Source organism: Narcine bancroftii, chromosome 3, assembly GCF_036971445.1.
Source record: "Narcine bancroftii isolate sNarBan1 chromosome 3, sNarBan1.hap1, whole genome shotgun sequence".
In the NCBI taxonomy this organism is placed as follows: domain Eukaryota; kingdom Metazoa; phylum Chordata; class Chondrichthyes; order Torpediniformes; family Narcinidae; genus Narcine; species Narcine bancroftii.
In genome coordinates, this window is record NC_091471.1 from 221,053,414 (window position 1) to 221,079,788 (window position 26,375).

Consider the following 26,375-nt stretch of genomic DNA (forward strand, 5'->3'; position numbering starts at 1 on the left):
CATACATGGAACATAACAGAGATAGCTTGCCTTGAATCTCCATTCCCTAAAATAGATGACACATTTTTCTTGTTTGTTTTTCCCTTGTGTGAAGACATTGTTTTATTGTATATGTTGAATATTTATTGGTTTTGTAGGGGGTGGAAGGGGAGAGGGAGGGAAGGGGGGGAAAATGTCACTGTGTATATTTAATGAGAAACATTTGTACATATTTTGGTTGGTATGGTTCACAGTGTGAGAAATAATTAAAAAAAAACATGGGCAAATTAGCTGGATGGGCCTGTTTCCTTGGTGCACTATGACTCCATATGGATTTATTGCAGGGCATCTTTCATCTTCTATCTTCGTATCATGGCTGAAGAATAACTTGATTTCCATCAATTCTGTCATAGCTAATGGGATTTCTCTGATATTGCAGTTTGCTGCAGGTGGTCAAGAGGTGAAAAGTTAAAGTCTGCGATTTTTTTTCCACAGGAAGGCCTAGGCCTTTTTGCTGGCAGCTATGTGGTGGGAGATTTTTGAGTCTCTTCACAATCTATCACATCCTGGTACAAGTGCATCAAACAAACTAATTACAAAACATTTTACCTGGGTTGTTGGATTATGGGTAAGGACCTGCCTGCCGTGTCAACTCTCTGAAGTCTCCAGGTGTACAAATTCCAAGCTGGGGAATTTTGTTGTTCTGGATTCATTTCCAGCATGTGCACCTTGATCTGGTAGGTCCACTTGTCATCTCGGGGATATATTTAACTACTCACGTGTGAAGATTAGACTACCAGGTGGCAGGAGGCCATTTCTATCACTGACATCTCTGTGGAAATGGTCGCTAAGGCTTTTGTGGATCGATGAATTCCTTTTTTTGGTGTTCCTGTCACTATTACAATGGAACAAAGGTCTCAGTTCGAGTTGACACTGTTCAGAGCTCTCACTGATCTTCTAGATACCACCTGTATTCGCACTACGGTTTACCATCCGCAGACCAACAACCTCATTGAGTGTTCCCATTGGAATTGAAGGCAGCATTAACAGCAGGTGATGCATCTACGTGGAGCAAATGTTTGCCCGTGGTTCTCCTTGGAGTGCGTACTGCCGTTAAGGCAGATCTTGGTCATTCAGCGGCAGAGCTAGTTTATGGCACTGCATTAACCTTGCCAGACAAGTTTGTGAATCTGAGTCCAAGTACAGCGTTCTATGATCTGACTAGTTATGTTGATCATCTTCCAGAAAACACGAGATCACTCCAACCTACTCCTACATGGCAGGCGACACCTGCAGTGTATGTGCCGAATGATTTACACATTGTACTCATGTGATCCTCCAGCACCATGCTGTTCACAAACCACTTCAGCCCATTTACGATAGTCCTTTTCAGGTCTTATAATGCTACGCGAAGACTTTTGTGATCGACAGGAATGGGAAAGCTGACATGGTTTCCATTGACAGGTTGAAGCCAGCGTGTATCGACAGTCCATGTTCTGTGTTGGAGCTAGGGTCAGAGGAGCGGTGGCACCCTTGCTATTTGGACCATGCATCACTATCCTAAGAAGTCAGGCCGAACTGTCAGACCTCTGGACCATTACATAGCAGGACAATTCCAATCAGTTACCTCCTTTCATAGGTTGGATGGTGAAGGGGGGGGGGCGGGCTGTTGCTGTCGCATACTTACCTCCGTCGGAAGGAGGAGAGTGAAAGTGTCAGGATCATGTGTGGCAGTAAGTTAATGAGGTGAGAGGAGTTTAGCTGGGTGGTGTTTGGGGAGTTGAAAAATGCAATGTTGTGTCTAGTGAATTTAAAAAAAAGTCGACTTCATGGTGTGCTAAAGAAACTAATGAGTGTATTCTTTATTTGTCGATAAGCTGTGGTAAATCTGTGCCACTACGTCGGTGCCTTGGTCAACATGGATAAATTGGCATGATGGGCCTGCTTCTGTGTTGTACAACTCTATGACTCCGTATGAACTGATTGCAGGTCATCTCTCATATTCTATGGCTGTATCCCAGGAAATTTGATCTCCATCAGTTCTGTTATAGCTAATAGGATGACTGTGACACTGCAGACTTCGCTGCAGTGAACAAGAGGTGCTCATTGGGATAGGAGGTCCTAGAAGGGGGAGGCGGGGAGACAGTGCATTCCTTCTGCTATTTAAACTGAACATTGCATGTTCCTGACATAGTTATTCAGTGCCATAATTATTTTTCTTGTCAACTTTGATTAAACCCAGTCCAGAGATTTTCACAACACGGTTGAGAAATGCTGTGACTCCCCTCCCCACTCTCTCCTCATTCGCACCAGCAGCAGACATTTATAAATGCACAAGAAGTCTAATCCGGCTAAATTTTGCCCAATCAATTTACACGCAGCAAAATTATGGAAGTGCTATCAGTTGTAAATTGCTCACGAATAATAAGAACCCCTCACTGGACCAGGGATGTGACAAATGAAATTAAATTTACCAAAATGCAATATCTCACAAGTCCCCATTTGCCATTCATGCCCCATTTCTTCAGCTGATCTAGATCTTATTGCAATCTCATTATCACCTTCTTCATTTTTATATCACCAATTGTTTCTTTGGCTTGGCTTCGCGGACGAAGATTTATAGAGGGGTAATGTCCACGTCAGCTGCAGGCTTGTTTGTGGCTGACAAGTCCGATGCGGGACAGGCAGACACGGTTGCAAGGGGAAACTGGTTGGTTGGGGTTGGGTGTTTCCTTTGTCTTTTGTCAGTGAGGTGGGCTCTGCGGTCTTCTTCAAAGGAGGTTGCTGCCCGCCGAACTGTGAGGCGCCAAGATGCACGGTTTGAGGCGATATCAGCCCACTGGCGGTGGTCAATGTGGCAGGCACCAAGAGATTTCTTTAGGCAGTCCTTATACCTCTTCTTTGGTGCACCTCTGTCACGGTGGCCAGTGGAGAGCTCGCCATATAACACGATCTTGGGAAGGCGATGGTCCTCCATTCTGGAGACATGACCCACCCAGCGCAGCTGGATCTTCAGCAGCGTGGACTCGATGCTGTCGACCTCTGCCATCTTGAGTACTTCGACGTTAGGGGTGAAAGCGCTCCAATGGATGTTGAGGATGGAGCGGAGACAACGCTGGTGGTGATGCCGGTAGAGGACCCATGATTTGGAGCCGAACATGAGTGTGGGTACGTCATTAATTTAAATAACCCCTCACTGTGTCCTTCTGTCTCCTACCATATTCTCTATGGCAGAAAATTGATGTTTCCAATGATGGGAAAATCCAGAACCCAGGGCCATGGTTTGAGGATAATAGGCAAACCATTTAGGACCGAGATGAGGAGGAATTTCTTTACCCAGAGGGTGGTGAATCTGTGGAATTCATTGCCACAGAGGGCAGTAGAGGCAGGTTCATTAAATATATTTAAGAGGGAATTAGATATATTTCTTCAGTATAAGGGTATTAAAGGTCACGGAGAGAAGGCGGGGACGGGGTACTGAACTTTAAGATCAGCCATGATCTCGTTGAATGGCGGAGCAGGCTCGAAGGGTCGAATGACCTACTCCTGCTCCTATCTTCTATAAAACTAATTCTGTATCGAACTGCCTCACTCACACTGGATCCCATGTAATCTGATCTGGACGACTGAATTCTGCTGCACTCTGAGACATCTGAACACATGTCCTCGGCCTGGGGAGGGTAGAGCAAAGGAGGGACTTAGCTGTGACTGCCAATCCAACTGACACAGTGGAATCATATCCAAATCGTATTACCCCCACAGTATTAAGTGAGAAAAATATAAAAACTGCAACATCTGTTGTTTCTATTACAAGACTTGTCCATCTTTGGGTTTAATGTTGGCCCCAGGAGCAGGTGCAGTGCAGACTGAGGAACTGAGAGAAAAGGATAAAATCCTGACTGGAGCTAATGATGGGAAAAGGTGTCGTCAAGCACCGTGGGAATCAGTGGGTTCATAGCAACATAGTTATCTATAGTCCACGCTGCTGAAGATCCAGCTGCGCTGGATGGGTCACGTCTCCAGAATGGAGGACCATCGCCTTCCCAAGATCGTGTTATATGGCGAGCTCTCCACTGGCCACCGTGACAGAGGTGCACCAAAGAAAAGGTACAAGGACTGCCTAAAGAAATCTCTTGGTGCCTGCCACATTGACCACCGCCAGTGGGCTGATAACGCCTCAAACCGTGTATCTTGGCACCTCACAGTTTGGCGGGCAGCAACCTCCTTTGATGAAGACCGCAGAGCCCACCTCACTGACAAAAGGCAAAGGAGGAAAAACCCAACACCCAACCCCAACCAACCAATTTTCCCCTGCAACCGCTGCAACCGTGTCTGCCTGTCCCGCATCGGACTTGTCAGCCACAAACGAGCCTGCAGCTGATGTGGACTTTTTACCCCCTCCATAAATCTTCGTCCGCGAAGCCAAGCCAAAGAAGAGTTATCTATATTAATAATTTGAATAGCAGTCATTAATTTGAAGGAACCTTGAACCTTGATTAGTAAATTTGCCAATAACAAAATTGGTATTGTAGAGGACAGTGAAATAATGTTTCTAAGTTTATAACGGCATTTAGATCAGTAGGGAAGGAGAGCCAAGGAGTGACAAATAGATTTCAATTCTGACAATGCACTTTGTAAGTCAAACCAGGGAAGATGGCACATTGCAGTGCCCTGGAGACCGAGGGGTAAGGTGCAAATTCTTTGTAAATGGCAAGTGGACAATGTGGTGAAGGTGGTGTTTAGCATTCTTTCCTTCACTGGACAAGGCAGTGAGTACAAAAGTTGGGACCCTGTGATTCAGCTGTACAATGCATTGCAGTACCATGTGTGTGCAGTTCGGAAGGGTTAGAGTATATTCAGCAGGGTGTTGCTGAGACCAGAGAGCTTGAGTTTATAGTGAGAAGTTGGATAGGCTGAGTCTTTAATCCCTTAACACTCGGAGGCTCAAGGTTGTTCTTACAGAGGTTTATAAAATCATTCAGGTTATGAATACAGGGAATGCTCAGTCTTTTTCCAGAGCAGATAATTCTAGAACTAGAGGCCATAGGTTTCAGGTGAGAGATTCAAGAAGACCCGAGTGGCAACATTTTCCTCTCGGAGGAAGGTGCATTTCTGGAATGAACCCCAGAGAAAACTGCAGAAATGGGCGCAATTCTGAAATTCAAAAAGATATTTGGACACAATCATGGAAAGGGAGGGATTAGAAGGATATGGACTAAGTTCATGCAAATACGACCTAGGCAAACAGTACATTTACCATCGAAGACAAGAGACACATGCATACAAATGCAGTGCCATTTGAATGTTCTCCTCTATAATCACACCATGCCTATTTTGAAATAATATTGCTGGATTTATGCTCTGAACCTTGAAAGTGGCAAAACCGGTAGATTGGGTGGTCAAAAAGGCTTTCAGCACATCACCTTTCATAAGAATACCAAGAAAAGAAATTGGGAGTGAAACACGAAAGTCTTCAGACACTGATCGGAGTAAAAACCCACAGAAATGCTGGAGGAACTCCAGCCAGTCGAGACCAACAAAAGCTCCTAATTGGATAAGGAGGCAAGAATTGATTTTGGCTCTGTGAAAGGAGAGAAAAGGAAAGAGACAGACAGATCTGGGGAAAAGGCAGAAGGGGGTGCTTTTTCTGAAAGGTGTCCCGGTCGCCTTTCCGCCACCTGTTTCCGACCCTCTCTTCTCTTTTCCGTTTATTTTCACAGAGCCAAAAAATCAATTCTCACCTCTCCTCTTATCATATCCAATTAACAACTTTTGTTGGTCTGGACTTCTCTCCCTGCAAGTCTTCAGCCTTTATTCCGTAACCTTCCTGTTCTTTGCTTATTCCTTGATAAAGGGCTCAGGCCCAAAACGTCGGTAATATCTTTACCTCACATGGATGATGTGAAACCAGCCGGGTTTCTTCAATTTTTAAAAAAAAATAGAAGTAGGGAAGGTCATGTTGTAGCTGTATAAGATGCTGGTGATGCCCCATTTAAAGCATGATGTTCAGTTTTGATCACTATGCTATTGAAAAGGTGTTGTCAAGCAGGAGAGAGTGCAGAGATTTACAAGGCTGTTACTAGGATTTGTGGGATTTGTTTGAGCAGGCTAGGGCATTATTCCTTGGAGCTCAGGAGGATGAACGGTGTTCTTAGAGGTGTACAAAATCATAAGTGGAATAGATTGCATGAACAGTCATTTGTTCAGTGGTGAGGTTGCGGGTGGAGGCAAGTCACAGGAGAAGAGATGTACAGTAATAGGAATTTAAGGGGAAACTTTTTTTTTTAATACAGAGCAGGGTTTCCCCCAACTTTTTTTTCCCACTCATATCCCACCTTCAGTATGCCATTTGTCCTCTGTGATTAGTAAGGGATTACTGAAGGTATGAGTGGATAGAAAAAGTTTGAAAACCACTGTTTTAAATCCCTAATTGACTCATGATGTGCAGTTTCAGAACTCCAAATAACCATATAACCATTTACAGCGCGGAAACAGGCCATCTTGGCCCTTCGAGTACGCACCGGTTCACTGTAACAACTCCACTAGCTCCCCCCTCATAACCCTCCAACCCCCTCACATCCATGTACACATCCAACCTTCTCTTAAACGACAGAAGGGACCCTGCCACAACTATCTCCTCTGGAAGATCATTCCATTCTGCCACCACTCTCTGAGTGAAGAAGCATCCTCTAACATTTCTCCTAAAGTTTTGCCCCCTTAACTTTAACTTATCCCCTCTTGTTCCAACCTCCCTGCCCTCAGGGGAGTCTATTTACATCTAGTCTATCTATTCCCCTCATAATTTTAAATACCTCTATCAAATCCCCTCTCAAACCATGTACATTCCAGTGAATAAAGTCCCAGTCTCCTTAATCTCTCCCTGTAATCCAGGCAACTTCCTTGTAAATCTTCTCTGTACCATCAACACCTTATCTACATCCTTTCTATAATTTGGCGACCAGAACTGAAGACAATACTCCAAACCTGGCCTCACCAATGCATTAAACAGCCGCAGTATCACTTCCCAGCTCCTATACTCCATACCACACATGTCAAACTCTGGCCCGCGGGCCAAATTTGGCCCGCGATATAATTATATTTGGCCCGCAAGATCATTTCAAAAATATATTAGAGGTGGCCCACTGGCCACCGCGCCAGTATAGCGCATGCACAGTAATACAACAAATCCCAGAATGCATTGGTGTCACCCGCTAATCGCCCCCACCTCCTCTGTTAACGTTGCAGGGTCTCACCGTGGACTCTGGTTTTGGGGCCTGGCCAGTGTCAGGGGGAGCCAAGGCCGCTTCCCAGCGCCCGGAACCGGAGGCCTCGGGCCTGACCTCGCCAGGACCGTTGCCCACTCCCCCTCCCTGCCGCAGGCCGACCCGCGGCTCACGGTGACGGGGCCGCTGATCCGCCGAGATGCCGTCCTGCAGCGAGAGCCGATGCCCCCGCACTGTCGTTGTCCAACCCGATCGCCCGCAAACCCCGCCCTCCCGCACACAGGCCTTAGTAAGTATTATGAACTTTAATCTCAGGATAAAACGATCTTCCAATAGTTTCATGTCACAGTGATAAATATATTCCTGGTTAAAAATGGTCCTGCACCTGGATACAAGCTCATTAGGCATAAAACTTGAAAAGTGTGTAAACCAAAGGATATCTGTACCAATGGAAAAAGGGCATGGCAAATAACCCTGCTAGAGTTCATGCCCACAATCAGTCACCCATTTGATTGTTTCAGGAATCATGTTATTCTCCCACATTCTCAATAGCCCTCAGATTTTACTATTCGACAGCACACTAGCAACATTTGACAAATCCTCTATAGAAAAATATTATTTATTGAATATTTTATTTCTCATTTGTTAATGCTTCTGAAGTTTATCCAAAACTATTATTAAACATTTATTTTAATAAGAAAAAGTTTAACATTACATATGTTGAAAGAGAAAACATGCAGGTGTTTTTGAAAATTTTCAATAAATATTTAGTTCGGCCCTTGACTTAGTCCAAGTTTTTAATTTTGGCCCTCCGTGAATTTGAGTTTGACACCCCTGCTCTATACTATGATTTATGTAGGCCAGCATACCTTCAATGAACTCTGTACCATAACCCCCAGGTCCCTCTGCGTACCTCATGGCCACTGACAATTTTTCTCAAGCAAAATATTTCAGTCACAATTGGGTCCAGAGCAGTGGTTCTCAGCCTTTCCACTCATATACCACTTTAAGCAATCCCTATGCCATAGGTGCTCTGTGGTTAGTAAGGGATTGCTTTAGGGTAGAAATAAAAAGTGGGTGGAAAGAAAAAGTTTGAAAACCAGTTTTCACAACTCCAAAGGAAGTGGGACAAGGGCAATTTTTCCCAAGCAAAATAGTTCAGTAACAAATGGGTCCAGAGCAGTGATTTGCAACCTTCTCTTCCCACTCAGACACCACCTAAAGCAATCCCTTACTAATCACAGAGCACTGAAGGCATAGGGATTACTTAAAGTGGGATGTGAGTGGAAAGACAGTCTGGGAAACCCTGATGTTGAGGGTGGATGGGGTAAGAGGGAGGAGGGGAGGGGGGAGAGAGGGGAGGGGGAGAGAGGGGAGGGGGGAGAGAGGGGAGGGGGGAGAGAGGGGAGGGGGGAGAGAGGGGAGGGGGGAGAGAGGGGAGGGGGGAGAGAGGGGAGGGGGGAGAGAGGGGAGGGGGGAGAGAGGGGAGGGGGGAGAGAGGGGAGGGGGGAGAGAGGGGAGGGGGGAGAGAGGGGAGGGGGGAGAGAGGGGAGGGGGGAGAGAGGGGAGGGTGGAGAGAGGGGAGGGGGGAGAGAGGGGAGGGGGGAGAGAGGGGAGGGGGAGAGAGGGGAGGGGGGAGAGAGGGGAGGGGGGAGAGAGGGGAGGGGGGAGAGAGGGGAGGGGGGAGAGAGGGGAGGGGGGAGAGAGGGGAGGGGGGAGAGAGGGGAGGGGGGAGAGAGGGGAGGGGGGAGAGAGGGGAGGGGGGAGAGAGGGGAGGGGGGAGAGAGGGGAGGGGGGAGAGAGGGGAGGGGGGAGAGAGGGGAGGGGGGAGAGAGGGGAGGGGGGAGAGAGGGGAGGGGGGAGAGAGGGGAGGGGGGAGAGAGGGGAGGGGGGAGAGAGGGGAGGGGGGAGAGAGGGGAGGGGGGAGAGAGGGGAGGGGGGAGAGAGGGGAGGGGGGAGAGAGGGGAGGGGGGAGAGAGGGGAGGGGGAGAGGGGAGGGGGAGAGAGGGGAGGGGAGAGAGGGGAGGGGAGAGAGGGGAGGGGAGAGAGGGGAGGGGAGAGAGGGGAGGGGAGAGAGGGGAGGGGAGAGAGGGGAGGGGAGAGAGGGGAGGGGAGAGGGGGAGAGGAGAGGGGGAGGGGAGAGGGGGAGGGGAGGGGGGAGGGAGGGGAGGGGAGGGAGGGGAGGGGAGGGAGGGGAGGGGAGGGAGGGGAGGGAGGGGGGAGGGGAGGAGGGAGGGGAGGGAGGGGAGGGGAGGGAGGGGAGGGAGGGGAGGGGAGGAGGGGAGGGGAGGGGAGGGGAGGGAGGGGAGGGAGAGAGGGGGGGGAGAGAGGGGAAGGAGGGGAGGGGAGAGAGGGGAGGGGGAGAGGGGAGGGGGAGAGGGGGAGGGGAGAGGGGGAGAGGGGAGAGAGGGGAGAGAGGGGAGAGAGGGGAGGAGAGAGAGGGGAGGAGGGGAGGGGAGAGAGGGGAGGAGGGGAGGGGAGAGAGGGGAGGGGAGGGGAGAGAGGGGAGGGGAGGGGAGAGAGGGGAGGGGAGAGGAGAGGAGGGAGGGGAGGGTGGAGAGGAGGGTGGAGAGGGGGCAGTGGGCCTGATTCCTCATTCGGCGACTCACCCACCGATTTGTAGGGGGCCCAGCCAGAAACTGAACGCTAATGCCCGCAGGAACAGTTCACGGGTTATTGCGGACATCGAGCAAGTCGGCCCGCAGCCCGTGCACTTTCGGCAGGCGACCCAGCCTCAAATAAACGGGTTTTTTTATTTGTAAAGTAGGCGACAGCATTTTAGAGTGGATTCATAGGGCGGAGTTTGCAAAAAGCTAACATGGATCGAGCACCAAAGGGCCCCCGTGCCCCCTGCCCCGACCCCGCCGTGTCCGGAAGCCACACTCTCACCATAGTCCCGCGGCGGCAACAACCGCGTCTCAAACGACTCCGCAGCGATTCGCGCCTCCTGCTCCTTCAACGTCAAGGCCAACCCGCCAATGGGGACTGGCCGTGGATTTCCCGCGTGGGGGAGTTGACCAATCAGCGCCACTGTTGTTGAGCCCCAGCCCGGTGACCCGCTTTGAAGGGACAGTGGCGGGTGTGTGTGTCCCTGCCGGCTGTGCGAGTTCATGGTTAGTCCTCCTGTGAAATGAAATGATCTGTTGTCATAACAAAACGTGTGATTATTATAATGAAGGGAGGTAAAAACACAGGATTCTGTTGACTCAAATGCTGCAGAAACTTTCTGCAGCGAGGGTGAAGCTACAGAACCGACGTCTCATCAAGGTGTGGGGGGAACAGGAGAGCCCTCGCCGTAGCCAACCATTTCAATTCTGAGTCACACTCTCAAGCTCACATGTCTGTCCGTGGCCTTTTACACTACCCCACCCTGACCATCCGCATTTTTCGTCTGGGCCCCCTCCAACCCCAGGGCATGAACTTGCATTCCACTAATCAGCTTGCCTTCCTGCCCCTTAACTGGTCATTCCAGTTCCTACTTCCTGTCCAGCCCCTTTCACAATGGCCAGTGATCCCAGGAAGCGAACACCGACCGAGCAGCCTTTAAAGTGGCCAGTGTGAAAGCAAAATCTGCTCAACGCCAGGGTCAGAAGATGACATCTCACGCCAGGGATTGCCGGCCTCTTCCCCTAGTACAATCCCTGGTGTCTGCAAATGCCGGCGTTGAGATCAGGCAAGTGCGAAACTGGCAATTGCATTGCAGGCACTTCCTATTAAAGGGAGAACAGACCAAACGCCAGGGATAACCCTTGCAAGTGTGAAAGCATTTCGTGTCCCAGTTAGATGTGGTCTCACGGTGAGCAGGAAAGGGCTTTGGCAAATATCCCCCAAAGTTCCTCAACATGATTATCCAACTGCACGAAAACCAACAAGGTCGGGTCAGATACAGCAATGAGCTCTCTGAACCCTTCTCCATTAACAATGGCGTGAAGCAAGGCTGTGTTCTCGCACCAACCCTCTTTTCAATCTTCTTCAGCATGATGCTGAACCAAGCCATGAAAGACCCCAACAATGAAGACGCTGTTTACATCCGGTACCGCACGGATGGCAGTCTCTTCAATCTGAGGCGCCTGCAAGCTCACACCAAGACACAAGAGAAACTTGTCCGTGAACTACTCTTTGCAGATGATGCCGCTTTAGTTGCCCATTCAGAGCCAGCTCTTCAGCGCTTGACGTCCTGCTTTGCGGAAACTGCCAAAATGTTTGGCCTGGAAGTCAGCCTGAAGAAAACTGAGGTCCTCCATCAGCCAGCTCCCCACCATGACTACCAGCCCCCCCACATCTCCATCGGGCACACAAAATTCAAAACGGTCAACCAGTTTACCTATCTCGGCTGCACCATTTCATCAGATGCAAGGATCGACAATGAGATAGACAACAGACTCGCCAAGGCAAATAGCGCCTTTGGAAGACTACACAAAAGAGTCTGGAAAAACAACCAACTGAAAAACCTCACAAAGATAAGCGTATACAGAGCCGTTGTCATACCCACACTCCTGTTCGGCTCCGAATCATGGGTCCTCTACCGGCACCACCTACGGCTCCTAGAACGCTTCCACCAGCGTTGTCTCCGCTCCATCCTCAACATCCATTGGAGCGCTCACACCCCTAACGTCGAGGTACTCGAGATGGCAGAGGTCGACAGCATCGAGTCCACGCTGCTGAAGATCCAGCTGCGCTGGATGGGTCACGTCTCCAGAATGGAGGACCATCGCCTTCCCAAGATCGTATTATATGGCGAGCTCTCCACTGGCCACCGTGACAGAGGTGCACCAAAGAAAAGGTACAAGGACTGCCTAAAGAAATCTCTTGGTGCCTGCCACATTGACCACCGCCAGTGGGCTGATAACGCCTCAAACCGTGCATCTTGGCGCCTCACAGTTTGGCGGGCAGCAGCCTCCTTTGAAGAAGACCGCAGAGCCCACCTCACTGACAAAAGGCAAAGGAGGAAAAACCCAACACCCAACCCCAACCAACCAATTTTCCCTTGCAACCGCTGCAATCGTGTCTGCCTGTCCCGCATCGGACTGGTCAGCCACAAACGAGCCTGCAGCTGACGTGGACTTTTTTACCCCCTCCATAAATCTTCGTCCGCGAAGCCAAGCCAAAGAAAGAAAAGAAAAGAAAAGAGATGTGGTCTAGTGTGAAAAGGCCAAACCCCCACTCCTATCCCGGGACACTGAATGGCTGATTTACTGGGATGCAAGTGTGAAAGGGGCTTCTCCACCAAGCCTAGACTCCTCCTCCCCCTTCCTGCAATCCTCCCCCCTCCACCTATCATATCCTACCCTCTCTTAAACTCTTAACTTATTAATATTACTTAACCCCCTTCTAATTTTAAGTGCACGTGTATGTAGTGTGTGTATAAGTTCAGAAAAGTTCTTTGATTCACAGTCCAATCTCTTCTCACTCCTCCAAGTTCACCAGTATCAGACAATTCTTATATTGTGTACAGAATTTAACATTTATGAATCTTCGCCAGGCTTTGGTGCTTGAAAGATAAATGGTTACCACTCAGGAAGGTTCTTGTCAGTTTACAGAGAGAGATCTGTTGTTTGTTGGACACAAGCTGATTCCTTCCGATCAGCCACTTCAGTGTCTTGCCGAAGAAACTTGCCCCGTCAGGGTTTTCCAGATGATAACCTCTTTCTTTCAGGTCACCCCAGAGTTTCCTTTCTGTTTCCCTTATCTCAGGTGAAACACCACACAGCCAGCCATCTCCTCTTGTGTGGACCACAAGGGCTTTGAATAGGCTGAAGTCAGAACTCACAACCCATCTTCAAAATGGGCTTTTTCCACAAGCTTGCCAGCTTGTCCTGTTCCAGTCCCAGCTGCTGCTGCTGAACTGTAGAACTGAATTCTCTCTATCTCTTTCTCAGAGAAAACCACATGACCCTTTCAGAACAGCAAACTGCATTCAAATAGACTGCGACACCTGACTCAATCTTTCGAGTCCTTTCATCTGTTGCTTTCCAAAACAATAATCCATTACTCTACAGCATGTCCAATTAATACCTACTTGTAATGTCTCTACAGGCATTCATCAAAGTGTTTGTTTGTGACCTACACTAAAAAAACCCCACAATTTATCTCCTTTAAAACATATCTATATGCAATATAAAATATAACATAATCTGTCACAGCATGACTAGCTGCAGTGTGAAATATAACTGGAGTCGGCATGGCTGTCAGAGGGTGTCTGGCCAGGCTGTTGGCACGTACTTGTGCCTTAAATCATCACAAGATTACTTTTAATACTTAATACAATGTAATGCTATGTAAATAGTTGTTATACTCTATTGTTTAGGGAATAATGACAAGCTGATCTGTGGGTTTGTCCTAAGTTTGAATAGTCTGAAGCCCACAGCGGAAGATTTTCCCACAGTCTTTTATACATTGAGCGCATTTTTTTTTAAAGTTTATTTTTCCATTTTTCAAAATAAACTCAGTCATGTTTGAAAACACAATCATTTTCAACATATTTACACATTATTTTAGTACAATTCACATTCAAAAATACAAATAAAATGTTACAGCATGGCTAGCTGCAGTGTGAAATATAACGAGTCGGCATGGCTGTCAGAGGGTGTCTGGTAGGGCTGTTGGCACATACTTGTGCTTTAAATCATCACAAGATTGCAAATTTCCTCCCTCCAAATATTAAAATTAATTAAAACAGAATCAAAACAAAAGAAATAGGTAAAAGGAAAAAGAAAAGACTCTGTGTACAGTCAGTTTCTCTGATCTATTTTCATTCTTTGAGGTGCTACACTGGTGTTTTCTCTGCATATTTTATTAGCTTTTTAAAGCTGTGTGTTATTCTTATAACTGGGCACGGAAGGTAAAGTTGCCATATTTTGGCAAATGTATCATATTTATTTCTTAAATTATATGTTATTTTCTCATGGGCACATAGTTGTGCACCCCTGTAGATCATCAAGTGATGAGTAGGGGGAGCTGGACTTCTAGGTGATCGCAATACATTTTTTTGCTACTGACAGGGCAATATCTACAAATTTAATTTGAAATTTTGTTAATTTTCTGCACACGTCCTCAAGGTTTCCCAATAAATACAACTCCAGGTCCAGCAGGAAGTCTGCCCCCATAATCCTAGTTAATATATTAGATCATTCAAGCCAAAAGTGTCTCACCTTTGTGCAGGTCCATGTGGAATGTATAAAAGTACCAATTTCTAACCCACACCTCAAGCACTTTTCCTACATCCTTGGTTTTGTTTTATGCAATTTTTGTGGTAATGAAGTATAATTGTGTCAGAAATTGTATTGTACCAATCTAAGGTCTGGCATTGATCACCAATGTCATGCTCTCCCTACATAAAGCTGACCACTCTCCATCAATCGTAATTCCCAAGTTCTCTCTAGATCTTTGCAGGCCCAGTTTTGGGCTCTCGTTTTGAAGCACGACGTATATTCTAGATATAAATTTGGGAGGGCCTCCCAGTCGAAGTAACCCTTCCACCTCGTTCTCTACAGGTGGGGTCATTGTAGGGCCCATTTTTCCCTCAAGAAGGATCTTAACTGGAGAAAATAGTGAAAGGTTCCATTAGGCAAATCGTATTTATCCTTCAGATGTTCAAAGGACATAAGCTGTTTATTTTTATTGCAGTCCTCGATATTTCGGATCCTCTTTCGATGCCAAATATCCAAAATTTTGTTGCCTAAGCTCATAGGCATCAACTCATTGCAATATCAAGGGTGTTTTTGATGGTATTACGATAACTTTACCAATACAATCATTAATTTCCTTCCAGATTCTTATAAGATGTTTTAGAATGGGGTTATCCATTCTTTTACCTATTAATTTGGTATTTGTCTTACAGATGAAATCCTTTGTCACTTTCTTCCCCATTTATGTAGTCCTATGTTAATCCATTTTGCCGGGTCACCTTCAAATAAAGATGCAAGGAACCTTGACTGGGCTGCTTAAAATCTGGTAATTTTAGCCCCCCCGCCCCATGCATAATCCCATGAGAATTTGTCCATCCTGTAGACTTTGCCATTCCAAAGAAAAGTTCCATATTCATTGTCTTTAAAAATTTCCGTGGCAGGTAAATAGGAATGATCTGAAAAGGATACTGCAACCTTGGCAACACCTTCATTTTGATGCAGTTCACCCTGCCCATCAGGCTTCTCCATCTATTTAAATTGTCTTCAATTTTTGCAAGGATAGAGGATGAATTTAGTTTATACAACTTTCCCAGGTCACTATCCATCGTTATCCCAAGGTATTTTATACTACTCAATAAATGGCAGACTCCCTTGTTTATATCTCTTATAATCCAAATTAACTAAGGGCACAATCTCACTTTTTCCCCAAATGAGCGCGTATGACTTACAAAACTGTGCACGAGCATATGAATACTCTAAGAAAAATAATGGCTTGCCTGATATTGACCATGAAAAGGTGCTATTTTTCTAAGATTTTAGTCCTACTTTGATTAAACAAAGGAAGGGGTTTGATGACTTAAGAAGACAACTGTATTCAAAAAACTTGTAATTTTCGATGACATACCCAGCGACTCTGAGGGTTGAAGTAGTAGAAGGAAATGGACGATTTTTCAAAACTAAGATGGAGTTGGAAGACTTCCTGCAATGTTTATGAAAAGGCTAAGGATGTCAAAGAGGAAGATTGAAGAATGTTTACAATGGGACTAAGTTTACAATGGGACTAAGCTCTCCGTGAACATTTCAATAAAATTTACTTTTCAACAATAAATACAAGACAGTTTTAAAAAAAATATGTCTTGTATTTATTGTTGAAAAGTAAATTTTATTGAAATGTTCACGGAGAGCTCAGAAAAGAGAGAAACTGGGGAAAAGTAGTTGCAAGGTGGAGACTCCATTATAAGGAGGGAAAATGGCACTCAGAAAGGAGTATCTAAAAATGATGGTGGTAAAGGGAGGAGTTCTTTCTTGAGAGATTCCGTGGGTTTTTTTTCGAGGGGTTTCCTGTTTACTTTATTGTTAGGTCAGGGACATTGTATGTGTTTTTTAAAGAGGAAAGATCATTATTATTTAAACAATCAAAAGTTTTATTATTAAACAATTTTTATTTTAAAAAGTCAATATGGATAGAATATTAAAATTTATTAGTCTTAATGTTAATGGGATAAGCAAGGCAAGTCTTGGCACACCTAAAAAAAAATTAAAGCCAGATATAGTCTTTCCATAAGAAACGCATCTTATCAAATTGGAACATCGTAAATTATAAGTAATATTATCTACATTTGGCTTAAAAGCAAGAGGAATACCGATTTTAATTAACAAAAGTATACCAATAATAATAGAAGAGATACTAGCTGACCAAGCCAGAAGATTTGCAATGGCACCTTATAAAATTCTTGCAGAATTTTGGACATTTATGAACATCTATGCACCAAATTATGATGATGAAGCCTTTATGAAGGATATCTTTTTAAAAACAGCAGAGGGAAGACTAAATATACTAGTCAGAGGAGACTTCAATTTCTGTCTAGATCCAATACTGGATAAATCAGCCTGAACAGTAACAAGCAAAAGCTGCAAAAACGACACTATCATTTATGAAGGATTTAAATTTGATTGATATACAGAGGCAGCTATAAGGTCTGACATTGATCACCAATGTCATGCTCTCCCTACATAAAGCTGATATATAGATATATAGAGCAGACTATTTGTTCTACTAAAGAGTACATGATTCATTTACAAGGATTGATTTGTTTTTAATGTCTGCACAGTTCAAAAATAGAGTGGTAAAAACAGAATATTTGGCAAGACTTTTATCAGATCATTCACCATCAACTATTGCAATAATGGCAAAACAAGTGAGTGTGTATGGATGGCGTCTCAATGCCACAGTGTTGAAAAGGAAGAGACAGAACCATTCCATGAAACTAACCTTTCTTCTAAGCTTATCTAAGATGACAAATTATTTCTTATACAAAAAATCTTAAGAGAGAATATGTTACAGAGTTGGATGGTCCAGAGAAAGTGATAACAAAATTGGAAAAAGAATATCGGAGAACAGTGTCACATGAAAATTATAGACTTAGAGAATTAAAAATTGAAATATAACACATTAAAAACATAGAATGGAAAAAAAAATAAAAACCAAACCAAAATATTATGAATTAGGAGAACAGGCGCATAAAATGTTATCATGGCAGTTAAAGGCAGAGGAGTCATCTACAATGAAAAATGAAATAAAAACAGGCTGATATTATATCATATAATCAAAAAGAAATAAATGATAATTTTAGACAATATTATATGAAGATATATAAATCAGAATTATTAGGAGATGAAAATGAGATGGACAAATTTTTAACAAATGTTGAACTTCCAAAATTAGAAGATAGAGAGCAAAAAGATTTAGGTGCCTCTTTCACAAGAGAAGAAGTCAAGAAAGCCTTTGGTACTTTACAAGCTAACAAATCACTGAGGGAGGATGTATTTCCTCCCAAGTTCTACAGACAATTTAAAGATTTATTGATACCTCTTATGATGGATGTATTGGACCGGATGGTGGAGACCCAGACCCTCCCAGAATCTTTCTCAACTGCTATAATTACAGTGCGATTGAAGAAAGGTAGAGACCCATTAAAAACTTCATCATATAGACCTATATCACTCCCCCATGCTGATTATAAAATATTGGCAAAGGCATTAGCTCATAGACTGGGACAGTATCTACCAAAATTAATACATATACATCAGGTGGGATTTGCTAAAGGAAGTCATGTTTCAAATAGTCCAAGTAGACTATTTAACATAATACAAATATGGCAAAATCAAAGTTGAATCCAAGTATAACCATCTTCCTAGATGCAGAAAAAGCATTTGATTGATTAGAATGGTTTTTCTTATTTAAAAAAATTGGTATAGGCAAAAATTTTATAATTTGGATAAGAGCTCTTTATCATAAACCATAAGACAAAATTATAATGAACAATCAGATGTCATCAGTTTTTCCCTTGAGTAGACAGGTGTCCTCTGTCTCCTGCTCTTTTTATCATAGCAATTGAACCATTGGTGGTGATTATAAGGAGAAATCCAGACATCCAGGGCTTCAAAGTTGGACATGAAGAACATAAAATTAGCTTATTTGTTGATGGTGTGTTATTATATACGTCTGACCCGGCTGAAACCTTGATAAAATTACAAAAGATATTAGAAAAATATTGAAAAATATCAGGTTATAAAATAAATATGGACAAGAGTGAGATAATGCCGTTGAAAAATTTGGATTATGAAAGATATCAAAAAGGAAGTAGATTTCATTGGAAGATAGATGGAATCATATATTTAGGAATAATAACAGATAATAATTTACAGAATTTATATAAATATAATTATACTTATCTTTTAGAAAAAAAATAAAGATTTACAGAAATGGAAAGGATTCCCAATTACCCTAGTGGGAAAGGTAAATTGTATTAAAATGAATGTGATGTCAGGATTACAGTATATTTTTCAATTGTTGCCTATTGCATGACCTAAAAAAAATTCTTTAAATTAATGAATAATTACATAAAGCAATACTTATAGAATAACAAAGTTCCAAGAATTTCATTGGAAAAGCTAACATGGACTATAAATTGGAAGGATTTAGACTTCTGGACTTTAAGAAATACTATTTATCAGCACAAGAAAGATTTTTATCATTCTTTTTGAAGAAGACAATCCCCCTTCTTGGGTCCGAATGGGACTGGATTCATTAGAAAAAGAAACAGTGCAGGACTTTATTTATAAATGGAATTTTGTTAATGGTAAAAAAGATGGGTAACCCTATATTAATACATATGATTAGAATATGGCAAGAAATAAATGAGTGTATTGGAAAAAAAAAAGTAGGTATATCATTAACAACACCATTATATATTGTTGCCTTTGAATCTGGGTAATAAAATATTGAATTCATAGTATGATAAAGATATATTAAGGATTGTTTTTTTGGAGGAATCTCATGTCTTTTGAACAATTGAGAAATAAATTCGGAGTAGCTAATGGGACTTTCTTTTGTTTTCTCCAGCTAAGATCGTTCCTAAAAGAAAAAATGGGGGCCAAGTTTGGCCCAACTTCAAACTAGTGATATGGAATGAACAATTTGGCTGGGGAATACACCTAAATTTATAACTAGGATGTATTATCTTCTCCAGAATGAAAGTGTAAAGCCAGGTTTTACAGAGATTGAGAGAGAGAGAGAGATGGGAGTTGGATTGAGGTGTTGAAATAATGGAAAGATGCTGGTCTGTCTGGTGTTTGGATAGCATGAAAGACCCCAACAATGAAGACGCTGTTTACATCCGGTACCGCACGGATGGCAGTCTCTTCAATCTGAGGCGCCTGCAAGCTCACACCAAGACACAAGAGAAACTTGTCCGTGAACTACTCTTTGCAGATGATGCCGCTTTAGTTGCCCATTCAGAGCCAGCTCTTCAGCGCTTGACGTCCTGCTTTGCGGAAACTGCCAAAATGTTTGGCCTGGAAGTCAGCCTGAAGAAAACTGAGGTCCTCCATCAGCCAGCTCCCCACCATGACTACCAGCCCCCCCACATCTCCATCGGGCACACAAAACTCAAAACGGTCAACCAGTTTACCTATCTCGGCTGCACCATTTCATCAGATGCAAGGATCGACAATGAGATAGACAACAGACTCGCCAAGGCAAATAGCGCCTTTGGAAGACTACACAAAAGAGTCTGGAAAAACAACCAACTGAAAAACCTCACAAAGATAAGCGTATACAGAGCCGTTGTCATACCCACACTCCTGTTCGGCTCCGAATCATGGGTCCTCTACCGGCACCACCTACGGCTCCTAGAACGCTTCCACCAGCGTTGTCTCCGCTCCATCCTCAACATCCATTGGAGCGCTCACACCCCTAACGTCGAGGTACTCGAGATGGCAGAGGTCGACAGCATCGAGTCCACGCTGCTGAAGATCCAGCTGCGCTGGATGGGTCACGTCTCCAGAATGGAGGACCATCGCCTTCCCAAGATCGTATTATATGGCGAGCTCTCCACTGGCCACCGTGACAGAGGTGCACCAAAGAAAAGGTACAAGGACTGCCTAAAGAAATCTCTTGGTGCCTGCCACATTGACCACCGCCAGTGGGCTGATAACTCCTCAAACCGTGCATCTTGGCGCCTCACAGTTTGGCGGGCAGCAGCCTCCTTTGAAGAAGACCGCAGAGCCCACCTCACTGACAAAAGGCAAAGGAGGAAAAACCCAACACCCAACCCCAACCAACCAATTTTCCCTTGCAACCGCTGCAATCGTGTCTGCCTGTCCCGCATCGGACTGGTCAGCCACAAACGAGCCTGCAGCTGACGTGGACTTTTTACCCCCTCCATAAATCTTCGTCCGCGAAGCCAAGCCAAAGAAAAAAAAGAATTATAAATACAAGATACGGATTAGCTCAGTATAATTTTCTACACCAATTATGTCTCACACCACAGAAGTTGCATAAATCAAAATTTGAAATATCGGAGATGTGTTTTAGGTGTGGAATAAATAGGATGTTTGTACATGCTACATGGTCGTGTGTGAAGGTGAGACCTTTCTGGCAGGATATTACTGAAATATTAACAAGGATAACAGGAGTGGCCTTCACAGACGACCCAGAGCTTTATCTTTTGGGTAACTTCATTGAAATAAGTGAAAACTAACTAAATTCCAAATTTCATTTATTATAACAGCCTTAGCAGTGGCTAAGAAATGTATTGCAATTACTTCAAAATCTGACTCCCATCTACTTATAGCACAATGGACTGCTGAGTTGAACAGTTGCATACCTATGGAAAAAAATTATATACAACTTAAAACAAATGTGACTTATTAATTAAGATATTGCAGCCATATTTGGACCATATAGGGGCCCAATTGTAATTATAACCATCCTATAGGATGATGATGGTTGTTTTAGTCAGTTTGTGGGGTTTGATATGAGGATACCCCACTCCTCAGAAAGGAACAAGGTGTGCATGAATGGATTTAGGTGAGTAGGGGGTTTTCCCTCTCAACATCCCCTTTTGGATCCAGTGGTATGGTGAGGTCCAAGATGGCTGGGGGAAGTTCTGTTGCAGTGAATGGCCAGACCAAGTTTCGATGGAAGGGATGCACTTTCCACACTTCACTGCATGTGTTTGCTAGATGGCCATTGACTCAACAAGAGGCTTCATCCACGCTTTAATAGATCTTGTTTTTCATCCTGCAGGGTGTCTAGCCACCCTCTGCACCAGGCAAGCCTGGTGGGGAGCTGGTTTAGTCACTGACTACCTGACTTATAAATGTAATTAAAAATACAGTGGTAACCCTTAGCTCCAGTATTATGTGAAATGATTTTTTTGGCATTCTTATCTTTTGCTTTTTTCTTTTTTTAATGTTAAGGTTGGGTAGGTGGGGGGGTAGGGAGGGAGGGATAAGGGAACTCTATATGTATACCACATTTGTATTATTTTTTCATGTTATTCATTTAATAATTGTAGATAAGGTTTTAAAATTCTTAAATAAAATATTTAAAAAAAAACAAGAATAAAAAGGATAATAAATACTGCTATAGAATTTTTGATGATCAACATAAATGTGAGCCCTGATGGTGTGTGGATTTATGTTGTGAAAAGGAGTGGGGGGAGGGGTTGTTTCATTTGTATTTTTTGTAAAGAAAAAGTAATGTTTTTCCCATGGTCTTTTATACATTGAGCGCATATGTGCTTTATAGCTGGTATGACTTCACTGCCCTGCGAGTATGTAATACGTCATTTGTGTCATCACCACTTGAGGCGGGACCCCCCCCCCCCCCTTAAAATGGTGGATTCCCGACAAACCAGGTAAATCATGGTGCTGTGGGAAAGGCTCCCGGGTGCATCATGCTGTTTCTGTTAACGAGTTAGTTAGTTTTTCAAATATAACATTTGCACATCTGAGGCAACAAAACCCGTCATTACCCATTACAGGAGTGCTATGTATGTTATGTGAGAGTTCAGGTGAGTGAGAGCAAAATTGATCAAACCCAGAGGATATCAAAGTTCTTATCAACAGCTTGTTGTTATTTGTTAAACTGAATAACTCTTTACATTTAGTTCAACACATTAATGAACATATGGAAAAGTATGTCCAACTCCCAGGCAGTTGGCGAAGTAAAAATTATGTGTTCACATTTCTGGAGACTATCAATGATATTGTTCAGAAAGACATGTTTGAAGAAAATAGTATTAGCAGATTTTCATACATCAACAGTTGCTGAAGCGACAGACATCTCTGCAACAAATGTCTCATTCTGTACTTCAAATTCAGATCTAAAGATTGTATTGTGTATAAAATAATTTTTGGCAGAATAGTTCGACTGCAAGTGTGCGCTGCTTCTATTGTTTCAGCGATCAAGCAGTTTTATGAAGAGAAGAAACTTGATGTTTACATATGATGAAGCGTTAATAATACTGGGGAGAGTTAATGGTGTTGCAGCAAGACTGAAACAGGACAGTCCACACCAGTAACACTGTATTAATAACTCAGTCCACCATGAAGATCTGGGGATTTGTGATGCATGGAAAGAAGTCAAGCTTTGAAACTTTGATGAAAACGAAAGTGTTTTCTTGATCTACAGTTTAAAGATGCAAATTTAAAGAAATTGTAGACACCTCTGAAAATGAACCTTTTGCTTTCAGACGACTTGATGAAATCAGGTTATCTCGACACTTTGCATTGCAGGCAATAATAAAAAAAATTATGAGGCACACATAACATACTTTGAAGAGGATAAGTCAAATGACCTTGTGGCTGCATACTGTCATAAGAAATAGATAAACATCACATACAAAGTAGCCAGACAGGTTTTAAGTGGTGTCTTTGGAGAAAGGATGCACTGTGCAAGATTCTGCAAGAGTGGCCTGACATTGCGCGAGGGAGAAAATGTTTTGTGGAGTGACAAAGTTAAAGTTCTGCGAAGCCAACAACATAACAGTACAAAACATCACAGTAGATACAATTTTGCTGTCGACTTTTATAAATGATCTTTGTGTTCATTTAGAAGGTTTCTTGAAGATGAGTTACCAGAATAGTCAGCTTTTGATTTCTCCGTATTTGCAGATTATGATTTCACGTTTGGCGATAAAAAAGTTAATGCTTTATGTCTAAACTATCATGATTTTCTTTTTTTTTCCGAAATTTATTTATAGTATCTCCATACATTCATTTCAAATTGACTTAGTATAATATTACATAATAGATACTAAATAATTTTCAAATTTTCACCCCCCCCCCACCTCCCCTAACCCCTTAGGAAACCACCTTGTGGTGGTTAATTCCCAAAAACCCAAATGGTGTGGTATAAACCACAAGTGGCCTATGACTTTCGGGAGCAGAAGTACCACCCCCCCCCCCCCCCAAGCAGACAAAATACACGTATAAACCGAAAAATCATCATTTCTTATATCCATAAAACCCCGGTCCATCAATTTAACCAATCTTATTGATAAACTCTTTTTTTTTGAAAATCCAAACTTGATATTAAATTTTGCACCCTTTCCACCCTCCCAACACTGAGTTAAACATTGTTTACAATCAATAAAAGTTTTTTTTAAATTTTTTTTTCCAAGGCTTCCTGAATTTCATCCACTGAATTAAAACACCTCTGAACATCCCAGTTCAACACCGAATCTTCCATTCTTCTCAGTCTCAAGTTGAATTTGTAGCTTACTTTAAAAAAAAAGTTTTTTTCAAATCTTTTAAAATTTTCTTGAACATAATTCCTTCGGTCTTGATCTTCTAAAGCATCAATGTTATTCATAAGTTCTTTCTTCTGTGTTTCCCAATTTAATACCAAATTTTCCACTTTGTCAATCTTCTCAATGTTAAGTTGAAATTATTGTTTATTTTCAAGAAAAACTTATTCAAAATTTTTAACTCTTCTTGGACATTGCTCCTTCGACTTTAATTTTATAAATCATCAATCTTGTTCATAGTTTCTTTCTACTGAATTTCCAAATTTAATAATAAAGTTTCTGTTTTTTCCAATTTTCTCAATATTAAAATGATCTTGTTGTTTAGTTTAAAAAAAACCTTTTCAAAACTATTAAAATCTATTTGCAATGTATGCATACTCACAGATAATAAATTCACTCTTCCAATATTCCATCCAAAAAAAAATCACTGTTAAACCTTATTGCAGGTCAAGGAGTTCCATATATATGTTTATCTTCAGAAAATATTTCAAATATTTCAAATCAACATTCGTCGCCATCTTTCAAAAAGGAGTCCGAAATCAACTTTAATAAGTTCTGTTCTTGAGAAAATTCCAGCACCAACTCCGGCTCTGTCTGGGCAAATAGGTCAAATTTCTTCCAAAGTCAAAGAATGTAATTTTGTTCTGTATTTATAGATAATAAATTCATCCTTCCGATATTCCATCCAAAAAAAATCACTAATAAACTTTAATGTTATCTGGATTTTTAAAACTCACGGGCAACCAATGCCAATTACTGCAATTTATCTTCATAAAACATTTCAAATCAATATTCATCACCATATTTCAGAGGGGTGTCCAAGGCCAGCTTATCCGACAGTCCAATTAATGAGCTTCGTTCTTAAGAAGATTCCAGCCTTGACTCCGTGGTTCTGTCTGGGCAAGTAGGCCGAGTTTCTTCCAAAGTCGGAGAGTGTAGTTTTGTTCTGTATTTGAACTCTATTTTCCTTAATCTTTGTTGCCATTTTAAACTAAAAACAATTGATAAACAAAACAAAGACTTTTAACAGAAAAGAAATATTCTTAAAACGGGTATTTATATAACTGCCTGGGGGAGACCGGGAATGCACGTCCGCTCCCTACGCCATCTTGCCACGCTCCCCCAACTATCATGATTTTCTGATGAAAATACCGTAATAGTTTAATGATTTCAAATTTTCCGTTCAAGAAAAAATTAAATCCTAACAGATTTCAAACTATGCTCAAATGGTGGCATTCGTACTTCAAAATTAGCAGTTTTGCGAACTTGCAAAGTTGATGGACATTGGGGGAACTTTCCTTGCGTCTAGTGTGGATTGTGAATGTGATTTTAGCCTAATGAATCAACTCAAAAAAGAAGCTGAGAAACTATTTAGGTGAATGTCATTTGGATATGCCAGAGTTTACAAAGAATGGGTAAGTACCAAAGTCACGAGAGAGAAAAAATAATTGAGAGACTTCTGTTGTTATTCTGTGTAGTTTTATGTCAAATATAAAATTCTGGCAGGACTACATATAAAATTCTGGCAGGACTGGACAGAATGGATGCAGATGGGGTGTTTCCAATGATGGGAAAATCCAGAACCCGGGGCCATGGTTTGGGATAATAGGCAAACCATTTAGGACTGAGATGAAGAGGAATTTCTATACCCAGAGGGTGGTGAATCTGTGGAATTCATTGCCACAGAGGGCAGTAGAGGCAGGTTCATTAAATATATTTAAGAGGGAATTAGATATATTTCTTCAGTATAAGGGTATTAAAGGTTAAGGAGAGAAGGCGGGGACGGGGTACTGAACTTTAAGATCAGCCATGATCTTGTTGAATGGCCGAGCTACTCCTGCTCCTATCTTCTATGTTTCTATGTTAACTAAATACAGTATGTTACTTTGTAAAATACAAAATCATACTTGTATTAAAACATGCAATACACTTTTATTAGCCATGTGAACTAGGCTGTGCCAAAATATCTTGAAACAATTTCAAGTTTACACTTACACAAGCATTCAGTGCACACACACTTTCGTCACAGGAAAAAAAATTGTACAACATAAGATTTTTGCACACACTGACCACTAAATATTAGAGGGAACATTGGTTTGGAGTTAACTTGTGATCTATTCTGGGCACTCAATATCTCCTCACTTACCAGGAAGTTGCAACAGTGACTGCACTTCCTCTCACATAGCATGCATTGCACTCCTGTATACAACCTGGTGTAGAAGCTCTCTCACGAGCATTATGGCCAACTGCATCATAGTGTGGTATGGTTGCTACAGGCAAATGGATCGGAGTGGCAGAGAGGATCACTGGAGTCTCCCTCCCCCCACCCCCCCCAACTCCATTGATGCGATCTACCAGGATTATAGTGGGCGAAGGGGGTGTCAAAATCATTGAGGACCCCTTGCATCCTACACACAGCATATTTCAGCTGCTCCCATTGGGAAAGA

The 26,375-nt window shown here is 42.9% G+C and overlaps 1 protein-coding gene and 1 long non-coding RNA gene across 3 annotated transcripts in view; one reads left to right on the plus strand and one right to left on the minus strand.

The window, feature by feature from the left end:
* The window catches only part of mnd1 (meiotic nuclear divisions 1 homolog (S. cerevisiae)), a 75,232-nt gene extending 65,040 nt beyond the window's left edge, over window positions 1–10,192 (minus strand). Inside the window, exon 1 of the mRNA XM_069922887.1 lies at window positions 10,092–10,192. Within this exon, the coding sequence (XP_069778988.1) occupies window positions 10,092–10,094 (3 nt within the window). The 5' untranslated portion in view covers window positions 10,095–10,192. The remainder of the gene's footprint in view (window positions 1–10,091) is intronic.
* A 50-nt stretch (window positions 10,193–10,242) lies between these two features.
* LOC138758161 (uncharacterized) overlaps window positions 10,243–26,375 on the plus strand; it is a 30,650-nt gene continuing 14,517 nt past the window's right edge. For both annotated transcript variants that reach the window (XR_011354179.1, XR_011354180.1), the window contains exon 1: window positions 10,243–10,315. This is a non-coding gene — a long non-coding RNA (uncharacterized lncRNA). The remainder of the gene's footprint in view (window positions 10,316–26,375) is intronic.